We start from the raw sequence: 15696 nt of genomic DNA, 5'->3' as shown, positions 1-15696 counted from the left end.
CTCTGTTTTTAGCAGTTTGATCAAATTTCAAGAGTCTAGATCACTTGATCCGGGAGGTTTTAGTGGAAGAGATCCAAAAATGATCTATTTCCTAGCTTAATTATAGCATTTCTAAAGTAAATGTCAAATTTAAAATATCAAAATGATATTTGATTGCTTATGTCGCAATTTAACATTTTGTAAATTTTTTTTATCCATCAGATATGTTAAATACGGTGTAATTCTATTAAAAAAAATTATCTCTTTGTGTGGTCTATTTATTAAGACAACAAATCAAATATTTGGAACAACTAAAAACATTTATTATACATTGGATTAAATCTATTAGAATTATTAAATAAATTTGACAGTTGCAATGATTTTTTTCACGAATTTCGTTAAAACCTTCGTTTTAAACAAAAGGATCTTAAATAAAAATTTAAAAAGATAAAAATAAATAAAAGTATTAACGACTCTAGAATTGAAAATATTGAAAAATGAAAATAGAATGACAGACTGACCCGACCCAACGAGTTTTGGGTTGTAAATCCGAACGTTTATTGGGCCTAATCATACAAGAACAAAACGACATCGTAGAAGTCGATGAAAAATGATTAGCCCGGTAATAGTCTCTCTCTCATCTTGCTCATATTTCAATCTCTCTCTAGACTCTCTCTCCTCCGGCGGAAGCAAAGGTAAGCTTCTTCCTCTCTCTCTCTCTCTCTCTCTCTCTCTCTCTCTCTCTCTCTCTCTGAATCTCGATTTGCCGGTCTGCGATTAAATCAACCCAACAACTAGTCCTTCATCTCGTTTCGTCCAATATAATTCACTTTTCCCTGCCTTTGGTCTAAATTTTTTTCCAAAATTCAACTCCCAATCTCAGTCGGGTCTGTTTTTTCATTGGGTTTTGCAATCATTTCCATCGGGCTCACGAATTTGGCTCTAATTTTCGTCTGGGTTTTCTTGATCCATTTAGATGTTGCAAATTTGCGATTTGGGTAGTGCTTTTCTTTCGATTTTTTCCGATTAAGATCTGCTACTCTGTTTCTGTATGCATGCTAAATTATGCACTCTCTTTGTTGTAATTAGTTTTTGGGTTGTGGGATTATGGTTTTTAGTATCAGCAATCATAAAATTAATATTTTTAGTGCTAAATTATGCTTAATTAATCACATCTTGTTGAGCCGTGTTTGGTCCTTAATTCCTTATAGGTTAATTAGTAATGGTATATCGTGATCCATTGTGCACCGTATACGATTCGATCATGTGAGAGGTAAACCTTAGGAGTTAAGAGTTAGGATTGCGTGGTTTATGAGTTTTGACCTTGTTAACTGGTCTAACTTAGGATTGCTACTGGAATTTTAAATGAATTGCTAGTGGTGCTTGGGTGTAGTCAAATATTAAAAATGCAAGATTAAGGATTTAATCTGACATTCTTGCTCGGGCTGCTCTATTAATTTTGTGAGACTAGATGAGCTTAGTGTTGACATAGAGGGTTTGATCTATTTTCAAGTACATTATTTACTTATTCCATCGGTTTCTTTGTTATGTTTGATGCAGAAAAAAAAAAGTAATTTAAATGTATGTCTTTGTGTTTGTATGATTCCATACTGTAATACTGTGAGTGTCTAAGCTGTGATGTAGTGACATATTGGTCCTTCTTGGATGATAACTCAAACCTCTTCTCTTGGCTGTAGGAGCAGGTCTAGGTCATGAGAGCATTGTTTCTACTGAATTAGCAGGTGTTTGTAACCAAAGTTATGGGGACTGAAAACCCTAGTCGTCCGAATTTTACTGCAAGACCTGCCACTGCACCTTTGGCGGCTCCTCCTCAAAACATGATGCCTTTTTCATCTTCAGGTCCCATGGGTGGACAGGAGGCATATGGTTTTAGACCTCCTCCACCTGTCACGCAACAGACACCTTTTTCATCGTCTGGGCCTGTGGTTGGACCAGATGCCTCTAACTTCAGACCTACTCCATCAGTTCCTCCACAGACTAATGTGCCGTTCTCATCATCTGGATCTGCAGTTGGACCACAAGCCTCTCCTTTTAGGCCTACACTGCCAAGTAGGTTTCATGATCCATCTGTGCCTCCTCCACCAACTTCAAGTGTCCCGCCGAGTGTTGGACCTTACTCCCGTTTCCCAACACCACAATATCCACCAGCAGCGCAAGCACCAACTGCACGTGGTCCACCTGTAGGCCAAATGCCGTTTCAACTTCCTCCTGGTCAAGCACCATTTCAACGACCACAACAGCACATACCTTCTGTGCCAATGGGACCCCCACCTCAAAGCATTAATTCTGCACCACCAAGTGTGAATGCTTTTCAGTCTCCATCAGATTCATCATTCCCAGCTTCCCTACCAAATGCTCAGACATCTCTTCCTGGATTTCCCCGTAAGCAGTCTAGTGCAGATTCACTAGCCCCACCTGCTCAGTCTCCATTTCTTACTCATCAAGGAAGCTATGCAGCTGCTCCACCAGCAGTGTCCTCTCCTTTTGCAGCTCACCAAGGAGGTTATGCTCCACCTACGCAAGGTGCAGCTCCATTGGGTATGTCAAGGGACCACATGCAACATCATGGTTCTGGACCTCCCGTTGGTGCCGTCCAAGCCTTGACAGACGACTTCAGCGCACTATCTATTGGATCTGTTCCTGGATCAATTGAACCTGGACTCGACCCTAAAGCTTTGCCAAGGCCTTTGGCTGGTGACGCGGAGCCAACATCACTTGCTCAGATGTACCCCATGAATTGCAATCGTAGATTTCTACGGCTTACAACTGGTGCAATACCAAGTTCTCAGTCTTTGTCTTCAAGGTGGCATTTACCTTTGGGAGCAGTTGTTTGTCCACTTGCTGAACCACCTGATGGGGTTAGTGCATCTATACTCAAACATTCAAAATGATCAAAATTGATTGAAGTTGGATTCGCTGTAATTATCTTGTTCTGTGTTCTCTATCTAGGAGGAAGTTCCAATTGTTAATTTTGGTTCATCCGGGATTATTCGCTGTAGAAGATGTCGGACGTATGTGAACCCCTATGTGACATTTACAGATGCTGGAAGAAAGTGGCGTTGCAACATTTGTGCTTTACTTAATGATGGTAAATGGACTAGCTCTTCTCTTTTCCCCTAAGAGAATAAATTTAACTTGTTATTATAAACCAATGTATGGAAGGATACAGAATGTTGACACAAAATTTTCCTATGTTCAACTTCATGCTTCTTCATGTTGGGCAGCATTAAGCAGCTGAGTTTGCCTTATATTTTATTCATGTTTGTTAGTTATACTTCCCCAAATAGGATTTCTGTAATATATTCTGCAATATATGTATGTAATATTGCTGCTTGCCTTATAGTCCAAAATGTAGTTATTATGTTCTCCAAAAAAAAAAAAAAATGTAGTTATTATTTCATTTTTTATTTCATAACGCAGATATTTTCTACAACTGCAACCTGTCATGCTAGAGTACTTTTTTGGTATTTTCTAACTCTCAGTAATTTCCCCTAGTGCACCGAAGTTTCTAATATCATGATGAATATACAGCAGCTTTGCTTTATTGTTAATCCTGGTTTTACCTGAATGCAATCAAGTTTTCTTGCTAGATAGTACTTGTTTTAGGTTACTAAAATTAACCAGAGCAGTGGGATGTTGTTTGATTCTGGGAAAATATACCTTATTTAATATTTCTGGTCAAGCACTGAGTGATAAAATGTATTTACTTTCTTGTTCAGTCCCTGGGGATTACTTTGCTCATTTGGATGCCGTTGGCAGAAGAATTGATTTGGATCAACGACCTGAGCTTACACAGGGTAGTGTGGAATTTGTTGCTCCAACTGAATATATGGTCCGGCCTCCTATGCCGCCACTGTATTTTTTCCTCATTGACGTTTCGATGTCTGCTGTCAGAAGTGGTATGATTGAGGTAAATACTTTTTCTAATGCTTTTACAGAAACTCAACCTTGTATTCTGAAACCTGTTGGTTTATGATTTATTGCTAATATACAACTACAGACCCTTGGGAGTATTTGCATGGTTTATTGATCACCCAGTAGTGCTAGTGTATATTGTTCTTGGTTGCCCTGGAGAGTATAGTGTCAGAGGCTCTTGGATTCAGATTAGGATGAAAGACGATTTATTAATAAACAATATCATATCTGGTATGCTGTGTCTGGTTTTATTTTGTGAAAAAGATAAAGTAGGCTGGCTCAGATGCCTAACTTTGGGAATTTTCTCATACATGGCACTGATAGAATGGGTTCTTCTGAGATGAACTTCTCTTGTTTATGAAATAGTTCATGTAAGGACTTTTAATAGTGTTAGTCTCATGGATGGTTGGGATGTCTTTTCATTTGAGTTTTTTTTATTACATCTTTGATTACCTACTACCAAAAGTCCGTTTGCCTCTCTGTTGGAATTATTGAAATTTATTGATGACCTCTTTGCAGGTTGTGGCCCAAACTATCCAGTCATGCTTGGATGAGCTTCCTGGCTTCCCCAGAACACAAATTGGGTTTGCAACTTTTGACAGCACAATACATTTTTATAACATGAAAGTATGTGTTTTCTGTTATCATTGTTAAGTGTTAACATAATTTGTTATTTTCTTTTCTTATTTTTTTTCCGACTACCAACATTTGTGCTGAGATCCTGTGAGTTTTATGTGCAGTCTTCTTTGACTCAGCCTCAAATGATGGTGGTCTCAGATCTAGATGATGTATTTATTCCATTGCCAGATGATCTTCTTGTTAATCTCTCTGAATCAAGAAGCGTAGTGGAGAGCTTCCTAGATAGCTTGCCGTCTATGTTTCAAGACAACGTGAATGTGGAGTCTGCTTTTGGTCCAGCTCTTAAGGCCTCGCTTATGCTTATGGTGTGTGAGCTTTTTTCACACATAGCAATTTGAATTTTACATTTGGATAAAATTTATCACCAATTATAAAAGCAGTGTGTTAAGTTTTTTATTCCTTGAGTAATTGGCTATTAAGTAGTTCATTATGCAGTTCCAAGAGTCTGGTCGTTCATTTACTTTGCATTAACTTATGTCCACACGTGTGCTTTTGCAGAGCAACCTTGGGGGAAAATTGTTAATTTTTCAAAATACACTGCCATCTCTTGGTGTTGGTCGCTTGAAGTTGCGTGGAGATGATCTTCGTGTCTATGGCTCTGATAAAGAGCATCCACTAAGACTACCAGAGGATCCTTTCTACAAGCAGATGGCTGCAGAATTTACCAAGTTCCAGATAGGGGTGGATGTATATGCCTTCAGTGACAAGTACACGGATATAGCTTCATTAGGTACATGTTTATAGTTTAATCATATTCTGTTTCACTTTCATAGAACCAAAGGTCAAGATGATGTTGACAGATAGTAGGATCTTCTGATGATACTTCTCTACATTCATATGTTGGGAACTCTTATATTATCCACCAATTTTGTAGTTGTTGCCCTTGTCGGGAAATATGCTTTAGCAATGGTTTTCTCCAATTTATTGCATTAACTGTTCTCCTAGAATATTGTAGTGTTTCTTCCCTGTAGTGAACATTTTTGAAGAAAGAATCTGAATTTATATATTTGAAACTTTTATTATCTTGTTTGTAGTTCTTGTTTCCAGCAGCTATTAATAGACCCATATCAGGGTGTAATATTGTGTTGTATACTCTCCCGTGAACTATATTTATTGTACAGCTAAAAGTTGTATAGTGTATAACTGCTATGGTCTTCCAAATGTAGGTACTCTGGCAAAATATACTGGGGGTCAGGTGTATTATTACCCAAATTTTCAATCTACCATTCACGGATATAAGTTGAAACATGAATTAGCAAGAGATCTTACTAGGGAAACTGCCTGGGAAGCAGTGATGCGCATAAGATGTGGAAAAGGTCTGCCATTGATGATTCTCCAGAACAACCCCATTGTGCTCACATAAATATGTTATTTTGCCTGTGCTCGGAAATATGCTAATGTTTTTTTGTTTGTGCTTCTAGGAGTGCGCTTTACGTCTTATCATGGGAACTTTATGCTAAGGTCCACAGACTTATTAGCACTTCCTGCTGTAGATTGTGATAAAGCATTTGCGATGCAGTTATCTCTTGAAGAGACGCTACTGACTATTCAGACAGTATATTTCCAAGTTGCCTTGCTGTATCCTTCCGCTTAATGTTCGATTTTAAGTTTTATCTACAGATAGACATCCCGTATGGTATTGCGGTGCTTGTTTTTCTTTTGATTATTCACAAATCATTTCCTTCTGATATTCTTTTTCCTAAGTTTTCTTTTCAGTTGCATAATAAAGTTGTTTCATTCTTTATACTTTGATTATTCACACATACTCTCTAGTTTAAGTTGTGCTGGGGGAAATTTCGTAATGATATTTGTAAGGTTATTGATGGTGAAGTGTCCTTAACGTTTAAAGATACACTGCATCCTGCGGAGAGAGGCGTATTAGAGTACATACAGCAGCAGTACCGGTGGTTACAGATCTGTCTGAGATGTATCGGCAGGCTGATACTGGTGCCATTGTCACCTTGCTTTCCAGGCTAGGTGGGTAACTGAAACTCTATGTTAGTATGGGTAACTGAAACTCTATGTTAGTAATGTGGTATGTTTTGAATATCAGTGGTTCTTATTTTTCTGAATCAAATTGCAGCAATTGAGAAAACTTTGTCCCATAAGTTGGAAGATGCTCGGAACTCTTTGCAGCTAAGAATTGTCAAAGCCCTCAAAGAATTTCGAAATCTCTATGCTGTACAACACCGCTTAGGAGGGAAGATGATATACTCAGAGTCTTTGAAGTTCTTGCCTTTGTATGGATTGGCACTTTGTAAATCAGCACCTCTTCGTGGGGGGTATGCAGACGTGTCACTTGATGAACGTTGTGCGGCAGGGCACACAATGATGACCTTACCAGTTAAAAAATTGTTGAAGCTCCTATATCCTAGTTTAATACGGCTCGATGAGTATCTTTTGAAGGTAATATAATGCCATTTACTTAAAAGTTAAAACTTGAGTGATGTCATTTCACAATCGTTAAATTTGTTTCCGCTTCTTGTATTTGTAGGCATCTTCTGAAGCTGATGACGTCAAAATCATAGAGAATAGGTTACCATTACTTGCTGAGAGCTTAGATTTCAGAGGCCTTTATATATTCGATGATGGGTTTCGCTATGTTCTATGGTTTGGTAGAGTTCTTCCACCTGATATAGCTAAGAATCTACTTGGGCCTGACTTTGCAGCAGAGTTATCAAAGGTATGATAAAGCCCCATAAAGACAAAGTAGAACAAAAGAAGTATCATGTCTAAACATTCATCATTACTTTCTGCGTATTCTTTGTTTTGTGATTTCAATGCATGTTTTATATAAGATATCTGAAGTTTAATTTCTTAATCTCCGTCCCTGCTGCATTATGCTGGAATTCAAATGCACCCGAGCTCCCTATTAGAGAAGAGTGTTATAAGAAACATATAATTGTCAATATGGCTGGCTTATGCACCGCTGACTAAAATGTTTCCCAAACAGCCTTGAGAATGCCCCTCTTTTCCTTCCGTAGTTTATATGACTTTAGTATATCACATTCTTTTCTTTTATCATTTGGATGACCCAGTACTAGCTCTATGGTTTTACGTAAGAACTGTATTGGATTCTTATTCTGTGATCAGCCTTTGGTTTAGATATTGTTGGAGAGATCTTTGTAGTCCAAACCTTTCTTGAAGTTTCTAACGTTGGCCCAAGAATTCTTTGCTTCTTCCCCTCTTTTTCTGATTTTTTTTTATCTTGTAACTTGTTGAACTGGCATTGTTTAGTACTCTCGTTTACTGTATTCTTATTGTTTTGGCTGATCAGGTTACCCTTCGTGAGCACGATAATGAAATGTCAAAGAAGCTAATGAGGATACTAAAGAAACTTAGAGAAAGTGATCCGTCATATTACCAGTTGTGTCATCTTGTAAGACAAGGTGAGCAGCCCCGAGAAGGCCATCTTATACTCGCCAATCTTGTTGAGGAGCAGATGGGTGGAAGCAATGGTTATGTTGATTGGATAATACAAGTACACCGGCAAGTCCAGCAAAATCCGTAATGTAGAGGTAATGACTGCTGTGAAATTATGGCATTTATTAGATGTTGCTTCACACTGAGATAGCCAGATTCGAAATGCTTGTGCTCTAAGATTTTCACCGCTCACCGCAATCTGGCAGGATGTTTACTAAGCCGATTAGATGCCTCATCTGTAGACTGGTTGAGCATTATTTACCTGGAAAAAATAGTGATGGAGCATTATTTTGAATTCAGCCATGGGAGCGTCTCTTGCTCTAGATTCGTGGATGTTCGAGTTGAAGAATGGGTGGTTTCCATGCACAGATTTTTGGACGATTCGGTACTTCATCATCATAGGACGGAATAATCAAAGGAGATGTACTGTAGCCATATAATCTCGAGTCGTCGTCGTCGTCTTCGTGTTAGGAAGAAACACGCGTAAATTTTTTGTATGTGATATCTTTGTTAGCAATTTCCCTGCTTTGTTATAATTCCATATTTTTCCCCCTTCGATCTGATTGTTTAGTGAGAGGACATAAGTGGTGTGATGAGTAACCACCAAGATTTGTTGGATTTTGTTGTATTTTCAATTTTCCTGGGTCAGATGTTAAATTTTGTTGAGAAATAGATGCTTAATACTTACTTCATTTGTGTTGTTCACGTGTTAGGCTTGAAAATTCGGTACACCTGAGGTGAGAATGAATCTCATATTGATGGGAGAAGATATCTTGCATAAACTTATAAGAAGTTGGACTACCTCATAATATCAATGATTTTAAGAAGAAACCTCAAATTTTTTTCACTGACTACCCTTGTATTCTTGTTCTCATCAATATATCTTAATCTCCACTCTCTTTCTTACTAGTGAGGAAGGCAAACAGTGAAATAGTGCAAAATAAAATATAAATTGAAGTGGACGAGCAGCAACTGTTGAAATTTATTAGTTTATTCAAGAAATTAATTAGAGATTTGATTTGATTTGTAGTAGGGTAGTTTTGGTATTTGCGCATTAGGTTTTCTTAAGTTTACGTCGCTATAAATATATCTTGTAATTTAGTTTGAAAAATAAGTAATTCACAATGTAGTCTTTTAGGTTATGTAGTCGTCGTGGATTATTATTAGAAGTCTTTTCTATCACTTTTGCTGTACAAGTCACCGTCGTCATTAACAATGTAGTCTCTTGGGTTATGTAGTCGTCGTGACAATCTTCTTCAGTTAGTATACTATTAATGAGTAATGTTACACTTACTACCTAGTTGTACCATCATTTGCATCGTCTCTCTAATAAAGATAGGGCCTGCCAACTCATGTGAATCTCATTTTTATTAAAGAGATGGTACAAATTATGGTACAAATAAATTGTAAGAGTAGCATTTTTTATTATTAATTTGTGGTAGATTCGTTCTTCGGTTTATTGGTTTGTTGTTCTTCGTCACTCTGATTTTCAACAACAACTTTCTATTTTAGTTTAAAGTTTGAAATGAAAATAATAATAATAATTTTCACGAATTAGGTTTGGAATAATTTGTTGGCACAATGAATCAAAGGCATATTAATTCTTGGTTAACCCGGTTCGATGAGAATTCTTATGTGAATCCAGTAGCATTCTTTCAGTAAGCAAAGGCATATTCTTGGTTGGCCACTAAGAAATGGTTGAAGTGGTTGATCTTAATATCTTCCAGTTAACAAGAAGACATCATTTGAGAGAAGTAAACCCTAGTTAGAATTCCTTATTCCACAAGAATTGTAATTTAACCTAATTTAGGAATCCTAATCCCTCCCTGTAGTCCAAAGCTAGTGATGTATATATAAAGGGATTACTACGTTCAGTTCAATAGTAAAAGTATATTCTGACTCTACTTCTATGGCTCAAAAGGAAGCAAAGGCTTCTGAAGAAGCCAAGCCCCCGTCCCCGGCGGAGACATCCATGATTATTGCTTCAACCGCAGCTCTGGCAGCTCCTTCATGGTTCACGCCCAAAAGGCTACTCGTTATCTTTTGCTTGATTAACTTGTTAAACTATGTGGACCGAGGAACAATAGCAAGCAATGGTGTCAATGGGAGCCGCAAAACTTGCACAGAAAGTGGTGTATGCACGCCTGGTACCGGGATACAAGGGGAATTTAACTTGAACAACTTTCAAGATGGGATTCTGTCATCAGCTTTTATGGCTGGACTTCTTATCGCTTCTCCTATATTTGCATCATTAGCAAAGAGTGTAAATCCATTTAGGCTCATTGGAGTTGGATTATCAGTTTGGACCTTTGCTACACTTGGTTGTGGTTGTTCATTCGGCTTCTGGTCAATTGCTGTTTTCCGCATGCTAGTCGGTGTTGGCGAGGCTTCGTTTATTAGTCTTGCAGCTCCATTCATCGACGACAATGCCCCAGCTACTCAGAAAACTGCATGGCTTTCTATATTCTACATGTGCATATCAAGTGGATATGCACTTGGCTATGTTTATGGTGGGGTGGTTGGAAGTCACACCAAGTGGCGCTATGCATTTGTTGGGGAGGCAATCCTTATGCTTCCATTTGCTATTCTAGGGTTTGTTATGAAGCCTTTGCAGATGAAAGGTTTTTCTCATCCTGAATCAAAAAAAGCACCGATAGCCGTGGAAACTGCTATTGAAGAAGTTCAAGGTTCAGATATTTCGATGAAGGAAGACGTCAGAGATTCTACCATACAAAAGCCTTCCAATTCAAAAGTGAATCCAATTTCAAGGTTTATGAAAGATATGAAGGTGCTTTTGGGGGATAAGGTTTATGTTGTGAATGTTCTAGGTTACATAGCATACAACTTTGTCATAGGTGCATACTCATATTGGGGGCCTAAGGCTGGTTATAACATATATCATATGAGTAATGCAGATATGATATTTGGAGGTGTCACAATTGCGTGCGGGATATTGGGCACACTAGGAGGAGGCTTTCTTCTGGATTATATGACTGGCACTATCTCTAATGCTTTCAAGCTTCTTTCATCGGTAACGTTAATTGGGGGTGCCTTTTGCTTAGGTGCCTTCTGGATGAAGAATTTGTATGCTTTCCTGGCTCTTTTTGCAATCGGCCAACTACTCGTCTTTGCAACTCAGGGTCCTGTAAACTACGTTTGTCTCCATTGTGTTAAACCTAGCATGAGGCCACTATCTATGGCGATTTCTACAGTTGCAATTCACCTTTTCGGGGATGTACCTTCCGCGCCTCTTGTCGGAGTTCTCCAGGATGCCATTAACAACTGGAGGGCGACCGCTCTTATTCTAACATCTATTTTCTTTCCAGCAGCTCTAATATGGTTTATAGGAATCTTTCTGCACAGCGTGGATAGATTTAACGAAGAAAGTGAGCATCAGATCACCACCAAAACCGAAACGTCAAACACAACACCAATGGATGAAGGGAAGAAAATAGAAACAATTGAATCTGTTGCTGAACCATAAGACTTGATTATTTTTCTTTTATATTTCGTTGCAACCTGTACTGTTTTCTTAGTCCTTTTCTTAGTTAAATGTTGATGATATTGTACTCACTCTCCTCTCCTTACGGCATCCTTTATTGATTTGAAGTACCTGGTAGCGAATTTGGAATTAAAGATCTTGGTTCCCTAGCCTACACTATTTTCTGGGCATTGAGGTTCATCATTCACCGAACCGGTCTACATCTCACTTGGATTAAATACACCATGAATCTTCTTAAGCTGATTGAAATTAAAGATCTCCGATTCAGTGGTTATTGTAGAAATAATCTTTAACTAAAGGTTTAAGAAAATGAACATTGTTATGAAATTTGAACGATGAACATACCTTGCCTTATTCACAAGGGGGTGAAATGTGCATTTCCTCGTAGGTGATGCAAAGTATGGTATTATCCTAAAAACTAAAGATTTGCTTTTAGATTAAGCAATTTAATAAGAATTGTATAGTACCAAAAGCGTTTATATATAAAACAAATAAAAAAACACAAATATTAACATATATATATATATATATATAAATATATAAATTGTGAGTTATTGTTAACACTACAAAAATGTCATTCTTGACATTCGGAATTGAAAAGGATGTGTAAGATATTCCCAATAATAAAAATAAGATGATGTAAACAATGAATCAACGGATCTAACCCAATAATCAAGTAAAATTAAACTATACCTAATAATTACGTACAAAATTGCTTGTATCAAGTTTACTCTTTCTTATTTGACAAAAAAAAAAAAAAAAAAAGGTTTACTCTTTCTTAAAAGCTTCTTATTTTCAAATGAGAGCACTTGTACTAAACATACTAGTACATTTATTGTTTTTATTTTTTTAGGTCTACTGGGTTATTGCATACTTTAAAAAAAAAAAAAATTCAAGCACTTATATTATGACATTTATTATACACATTGTGTTTCTAGTATACTGAAAAATTGTATTACTACTGTATGTATTTTGTACTTGATTGTAATGTGTTGTGTTTCTAAACTGTATACTGCTGTATGTATTTTGTACTTGATTGTAATGTTTTGTGTTTCTAGTATTCTGCTATGGTGGTCTCTCTCATCCATGGTTTATCTAGCCTTATTAATCATCCGCTCTATGATCTTATCTCGGAGTGCAGAAGTTTGATCATAGAGAATTGGAGTTGTAATGCGCAACATGTTTATAGAGAGCGTAATTTTGCAGCTGATGGGTTAGCCAAATTAAGTTTAAATAGCGAGATGGAGTTTCAAAAGCTTGTGGAGCCTCCCCTGTTTAGTTCAAACTCTCTCGGATAACTGCTCTAGAGTTGCTACAGCTAGATTAGTTGTTTCTTAGTGTTTTCTTTTTCTACTTCCATGTTACTGAAAAATAGTTTAAGCTTGAAATGCGTTTTTCTTTTGCATAAAAGCCACGCGTCATATCTGGAAACAAACAAGTGGAAAAGCAAATGAGCTGTTGATTGACTCTAGCGCACCACCGCTACCGCTCTTCATGCTTAAACAAATCGAGCGCGAAAGAAAACCTCTGTTATCGATTTCCAGAAACTGAAACTGCTAAAGGGCGCTCGTGGAAGGAAGCTGAAATCAGTTTTGCGTCCTCCTGTTCCACCAATTTCTTTTGGAGGTAATACTTCTCTGAGTTCTCTCCAATAATAATTTAATTTTTAATTTTCGAATACCAAAAATCCTAGTTAAGTAGTAGAGTTGATGATGGTATGTTAAGTCTTTAATCTTTATCATCATCCATGGTTTAGGGTTAATTTTTAGTTTTTTGGAAGAAATACATATTAAATTTACGGTTTTTCATGTTTTGGAACAATTTCAGTTATGGAGATGACCAATATTAGCATGTTTTAAGTTGCAGTTCCTAGTTTCTGTCTAGTATTTATCAATTTTATTGGAGTTCTGAAAAGCGAAGACAGCTTAATGGCTCGTAAAAGGAAGGTGGACAGATTCAGTAGTCTTACCGAGGGAGTTGCTCATCACATTCTTTCCTTTGTTACTATAACCGACCTTGCTCGTTTCAGCTGTGTGTCCAAAAGATGTAGAGAACTTTCTCTGTCAACTCCGTCATTAGGTTTCGATAAGTTTTCGCATACCAATACCGGATCTTGTGATAAACGGTTAAGGTTGTTGGATTCTTTGCATAGGTTCTTCGATCTTCGCGAGGATAATAAGATAGACAAATTACGTATATGTTGGTCGAGTCTCTCTCGCCATAGTGAAACACCTTGCTTTTGTGATCATAATGAGAAAGCTAGAATGATATCGTGGATCGAGTGCGCATTAAGGTGTAAAGTTGAAGTTCTTCATCTTGAGATCGATATCGATGATGTGACACCCTTTGTACTTCCATCTTCCGTCTTTGTGTCTAGCTCTTTGAGGTCACTTTCGGTGAGCATGTGGTACTCAGTAATCATCAAAGTGCCCATACCATCTTTCTCTTGTTTGGAATACCTGAATATGGATTTACGTCATGCGAATATAGATGAGGGGTTTTTCAAATGGATCTCGTCGTCCTGCAAATGCATTAAGGAGCTACGCCTATCATATCACGGCGGGAAACTTAGAGATATCACCATTGAAAGCTCGTCTTTGAAATCATTTACTATTGAAGGTGCTCACGAACTTCATAATCTTACAATCTCTGGGAAGAACCTTGAAGATATACGTATATGGTGGAGTACTAGACGATGCAGATCATTAAATGTAACTGCTCCCAATCTTAAATATTTGGAGTGGATTGGGCATATGTATGAACTCAAGCCCCAGCTGGGGGGATTATTGTGTTTGGAAAAGGTGAGGATTAATCTGTTTTTCGAAGAAGAGGACATTGACACAGTATATGAGTTTCTTTGTAATATACGCAGGGTTAAAGCTCTTGTACTACACGCAGAGATGATCGAGGTAAATTGAGAACAACATATCGTTTAGCTTTGTCCAATTAACGTCTATTCTGCTTTATTTTGGTCACACACTGCACATAAATTTTTTTTACTTGTTCCTCAAAATTATTGCAGAATCTGTTCGAAGGAGGTCTCTTGCCTGCGCCCTTCGACGATGTTTCACATTTGCAACTTGATCTTGGCAACTTTAGCAATGAGTTAGTACCTAGAGTGGTCTTGCTTTTCAGGGGTATGCGTAACTTGAGTACTTTGTACATCAAGACCGACCAAGTAGAATATTACCTGTTGAAGGCTGCTGTAAGTAAAAGTTTGCGTTTTCACCCCCTCAAAGTACATTTTACAGTTCATCAGTTTTGGAATCTGATTGTTATCTTTAAGTCCTTAATCTTGATCTTGGCAATTTATTACTCTCATCGTATCTTTTGGAAATTTGCAATTGATATGCTTATTGCTTTTCAGTGTTCAAAATTCGGTACGGCATACTGGGAATCCCGAAACCTTCCTTTCATTTCTCAGCTTGAAGAGGTGACTGTAGAGATCTGCAAGGACTCCCGCGGGTCTAACTTGATCAACTTTTTAACGTTTATCCTCGAGGATGCTGAGAACCTGAAGAGAATGGTTATTGTTCATTCACCCCAGTGTGCAAAGTCGTCTCTCAATAAGTTAACAACCAGCGCCAAGAGTTCGAATGCCAAAGTTTTCTTTGAAGTCCGAGAATTCTGACTTATCAATGGAGAAGTTCAGAAAAGGAATTTCGCACACTAATAGTGAGCTCACGGACTAATAATATGGTTTTCGTAGCATTTTCCCTTTCTGTTTCAAGTGAATTTGTATAAAGCTTACGGTTGTGGTGATACTTTTACTAATTTACTAAAATTTCAGTTTATAGGTGTGTATATTGTAATTGTTTGACTTATTTTCTCCTATATTCATGTACTAACCTTCGTAACATATTCAATTCAAAAATATCACTTTCCATCTCTCGGTTGCAAACTGCACAAAAAAAATTCATTCCAGAACAGCAAGTACGTGTAGAAAAACTGCACCAGGGTTTTACACGGGTTAAAAGCACCTTTTTGAACATGATTTTGACCCGTCAAATCTAGATGAAAATCTCGCATAAATACTGTTCGATTTTTGGATCGCCGCCCGTTCTACTCTAGTGACACCCAGACTATCTTCAACTTTACCATCTGCCTAATTTATCAGGTGTGGGCTTTTACAAGTGGGGTAAACATATTTAAATCCTTTGGTTTCCTTTCCCACATCCTCACATCGGTAATTGAAACTCAGATGTCAGCTCACGTTG

At 37.6% G+C, this 15696-nt stretch overlaps 2 protein-coding genes and 1 pseudogene across 5 annotated transcripts; all 3 read left to right on the top strand.

Annotated features, from left to right (window-relative positions):
• Positions 1–471: 471 nt before the first annotated feature.
• LOC137745056 (protein transport protein SEC24 A) lies at positions 472–8682 on the top strand. 4 transcript variants are annotated; one of them, XM_068484920.2, is made up of 14 exons: positions 472–674; positions 1683–2858; positions 2950–3088; positions 3720–3910; positions 4435–4542; positions 4656–4859; positions 5053–5284; positions 5721–5870; positions 5976–6132; positions 6404–6531; positions 6638–6960; positions 7049–7237; positions 7832–8072; positions 8184–8682. In XM_068484920.2, exons 2-13 carry the CDS (start codon positions 1740–1742, stop codon positions 8063–8065), a joined length of 3174 nt encoding a protein of 1057 aa, XP_068341021.2. In that variant the 5' UTR covers positions 472–674; positions 1683–1739; the 3' UTR covers positions 8066–8072; positions 8184–8682. The 4 variants fall into 4 exon arrangements, with proteins under 4 accessions (XP_068341021.2, XP_068341019.2, XP_068341022.2 ...); XM_068484918.2 differs by having other exon boundaries at positions 567–674; positions 1677–2858; XM_068484921.2 differs by having other exon boundaries at positions 662–977.
• Positions 8683–9877: 1195 nt separating this feature from the next.
• LOC137744172 (putative sphingolipid transporter spinster homolog 2 pseudogene) lies at positions 9878–11631 on the top strand (annotated as a pseudogene).
• A 1354-nt stretch (positions 11632–12985) lies between these two features.
• Positions 12986–15271, top strand: LOC137745519 (F-box/LRR-repeat protein At3g58900-like). The gene is made up of 4 exons (XM_068485481.2): positions 12986–13105; positions 13346–14388; positions 14502–14684; positions 14847–15271. The coding sequence occupies exons 2-4, from the start codon at positions 13408–13410 to the stop codon at positions 15108–15110; spliced, it is 1428 nt and encodes a 475-aa protein (XP_068341582.2). The 5' UTR covers positions 12986–13105; positions 13346–13407; the 3' UTR covers positions 15111–15271.
• Positions 15272–15696: the final 425 nt, after the last annotated feature.

Source organism: Pyrus communis, chromosome 12 (genome assembly GCF_041283825.1).
Source record: "Pyrus communis isolate YQ-2024b chromosome 12, ASM4128382v1, whole genome shotgun sequence".
Taxonomy (NCBI): domain Eukaryota; kingdom Viridiplantae; phylum Streptophyta; class Magnoliopsida; order Rosales; family Rosaceae; genus Pyrus; species Pyrus communis.
Note: the sequence above shows the minus strand (reverse complement) of the source record. Positions and strands in the feature narration are given on the sequence as shown.

Excerpts from the sequence above, each read along its gene's own strand:
- LOC137745056 (XM_068484920.2), top strand. The coding sequence starts at position 1,740 with ATGGGGACTGAAAACCCTAGTCGTCCGAATTTTACTGCAAGACCTGCC. Across the intron at positions 5,285-5,720 it reads CACGGATATAGCTTCATTAG|GTACTCTGGCAAAATATACT; the intron begins GTACATGTTTAT and ends TTCCAAATGTAG. Across the intron at positions 5,871-5,975 it reads GCGCATAAGATGTGGAAAAG|GAGTGCGCTTTACGTCTTAT; the intron begins GTCTGCCATTGA and ends TTGTGCTTCTAG.
- LOC137745519 (XM_068485481.2), top strand. The coding sequence starts at position 13,408 with ATGGCTCGTAAAAGGAAGGTGGACAGATTCAGTAGTCTTACCGAGGGA. Across the intron at positions 14,389-14,501 it reads TACACGCAGAGATGATCGAG|AATCTGTTCGAAGGAGGTCT; the intron begins GTAAATTGAGAA and ends AAATTATTGCAG. Across the intron at positions 14,685-14,846 it reads ATTACCTGTTGAAGGCTGCT|TGTTCAAAATTCGGTACGGC; the intron begins GTAAGTAAAAGT and ends ATTGCTTTTCAG.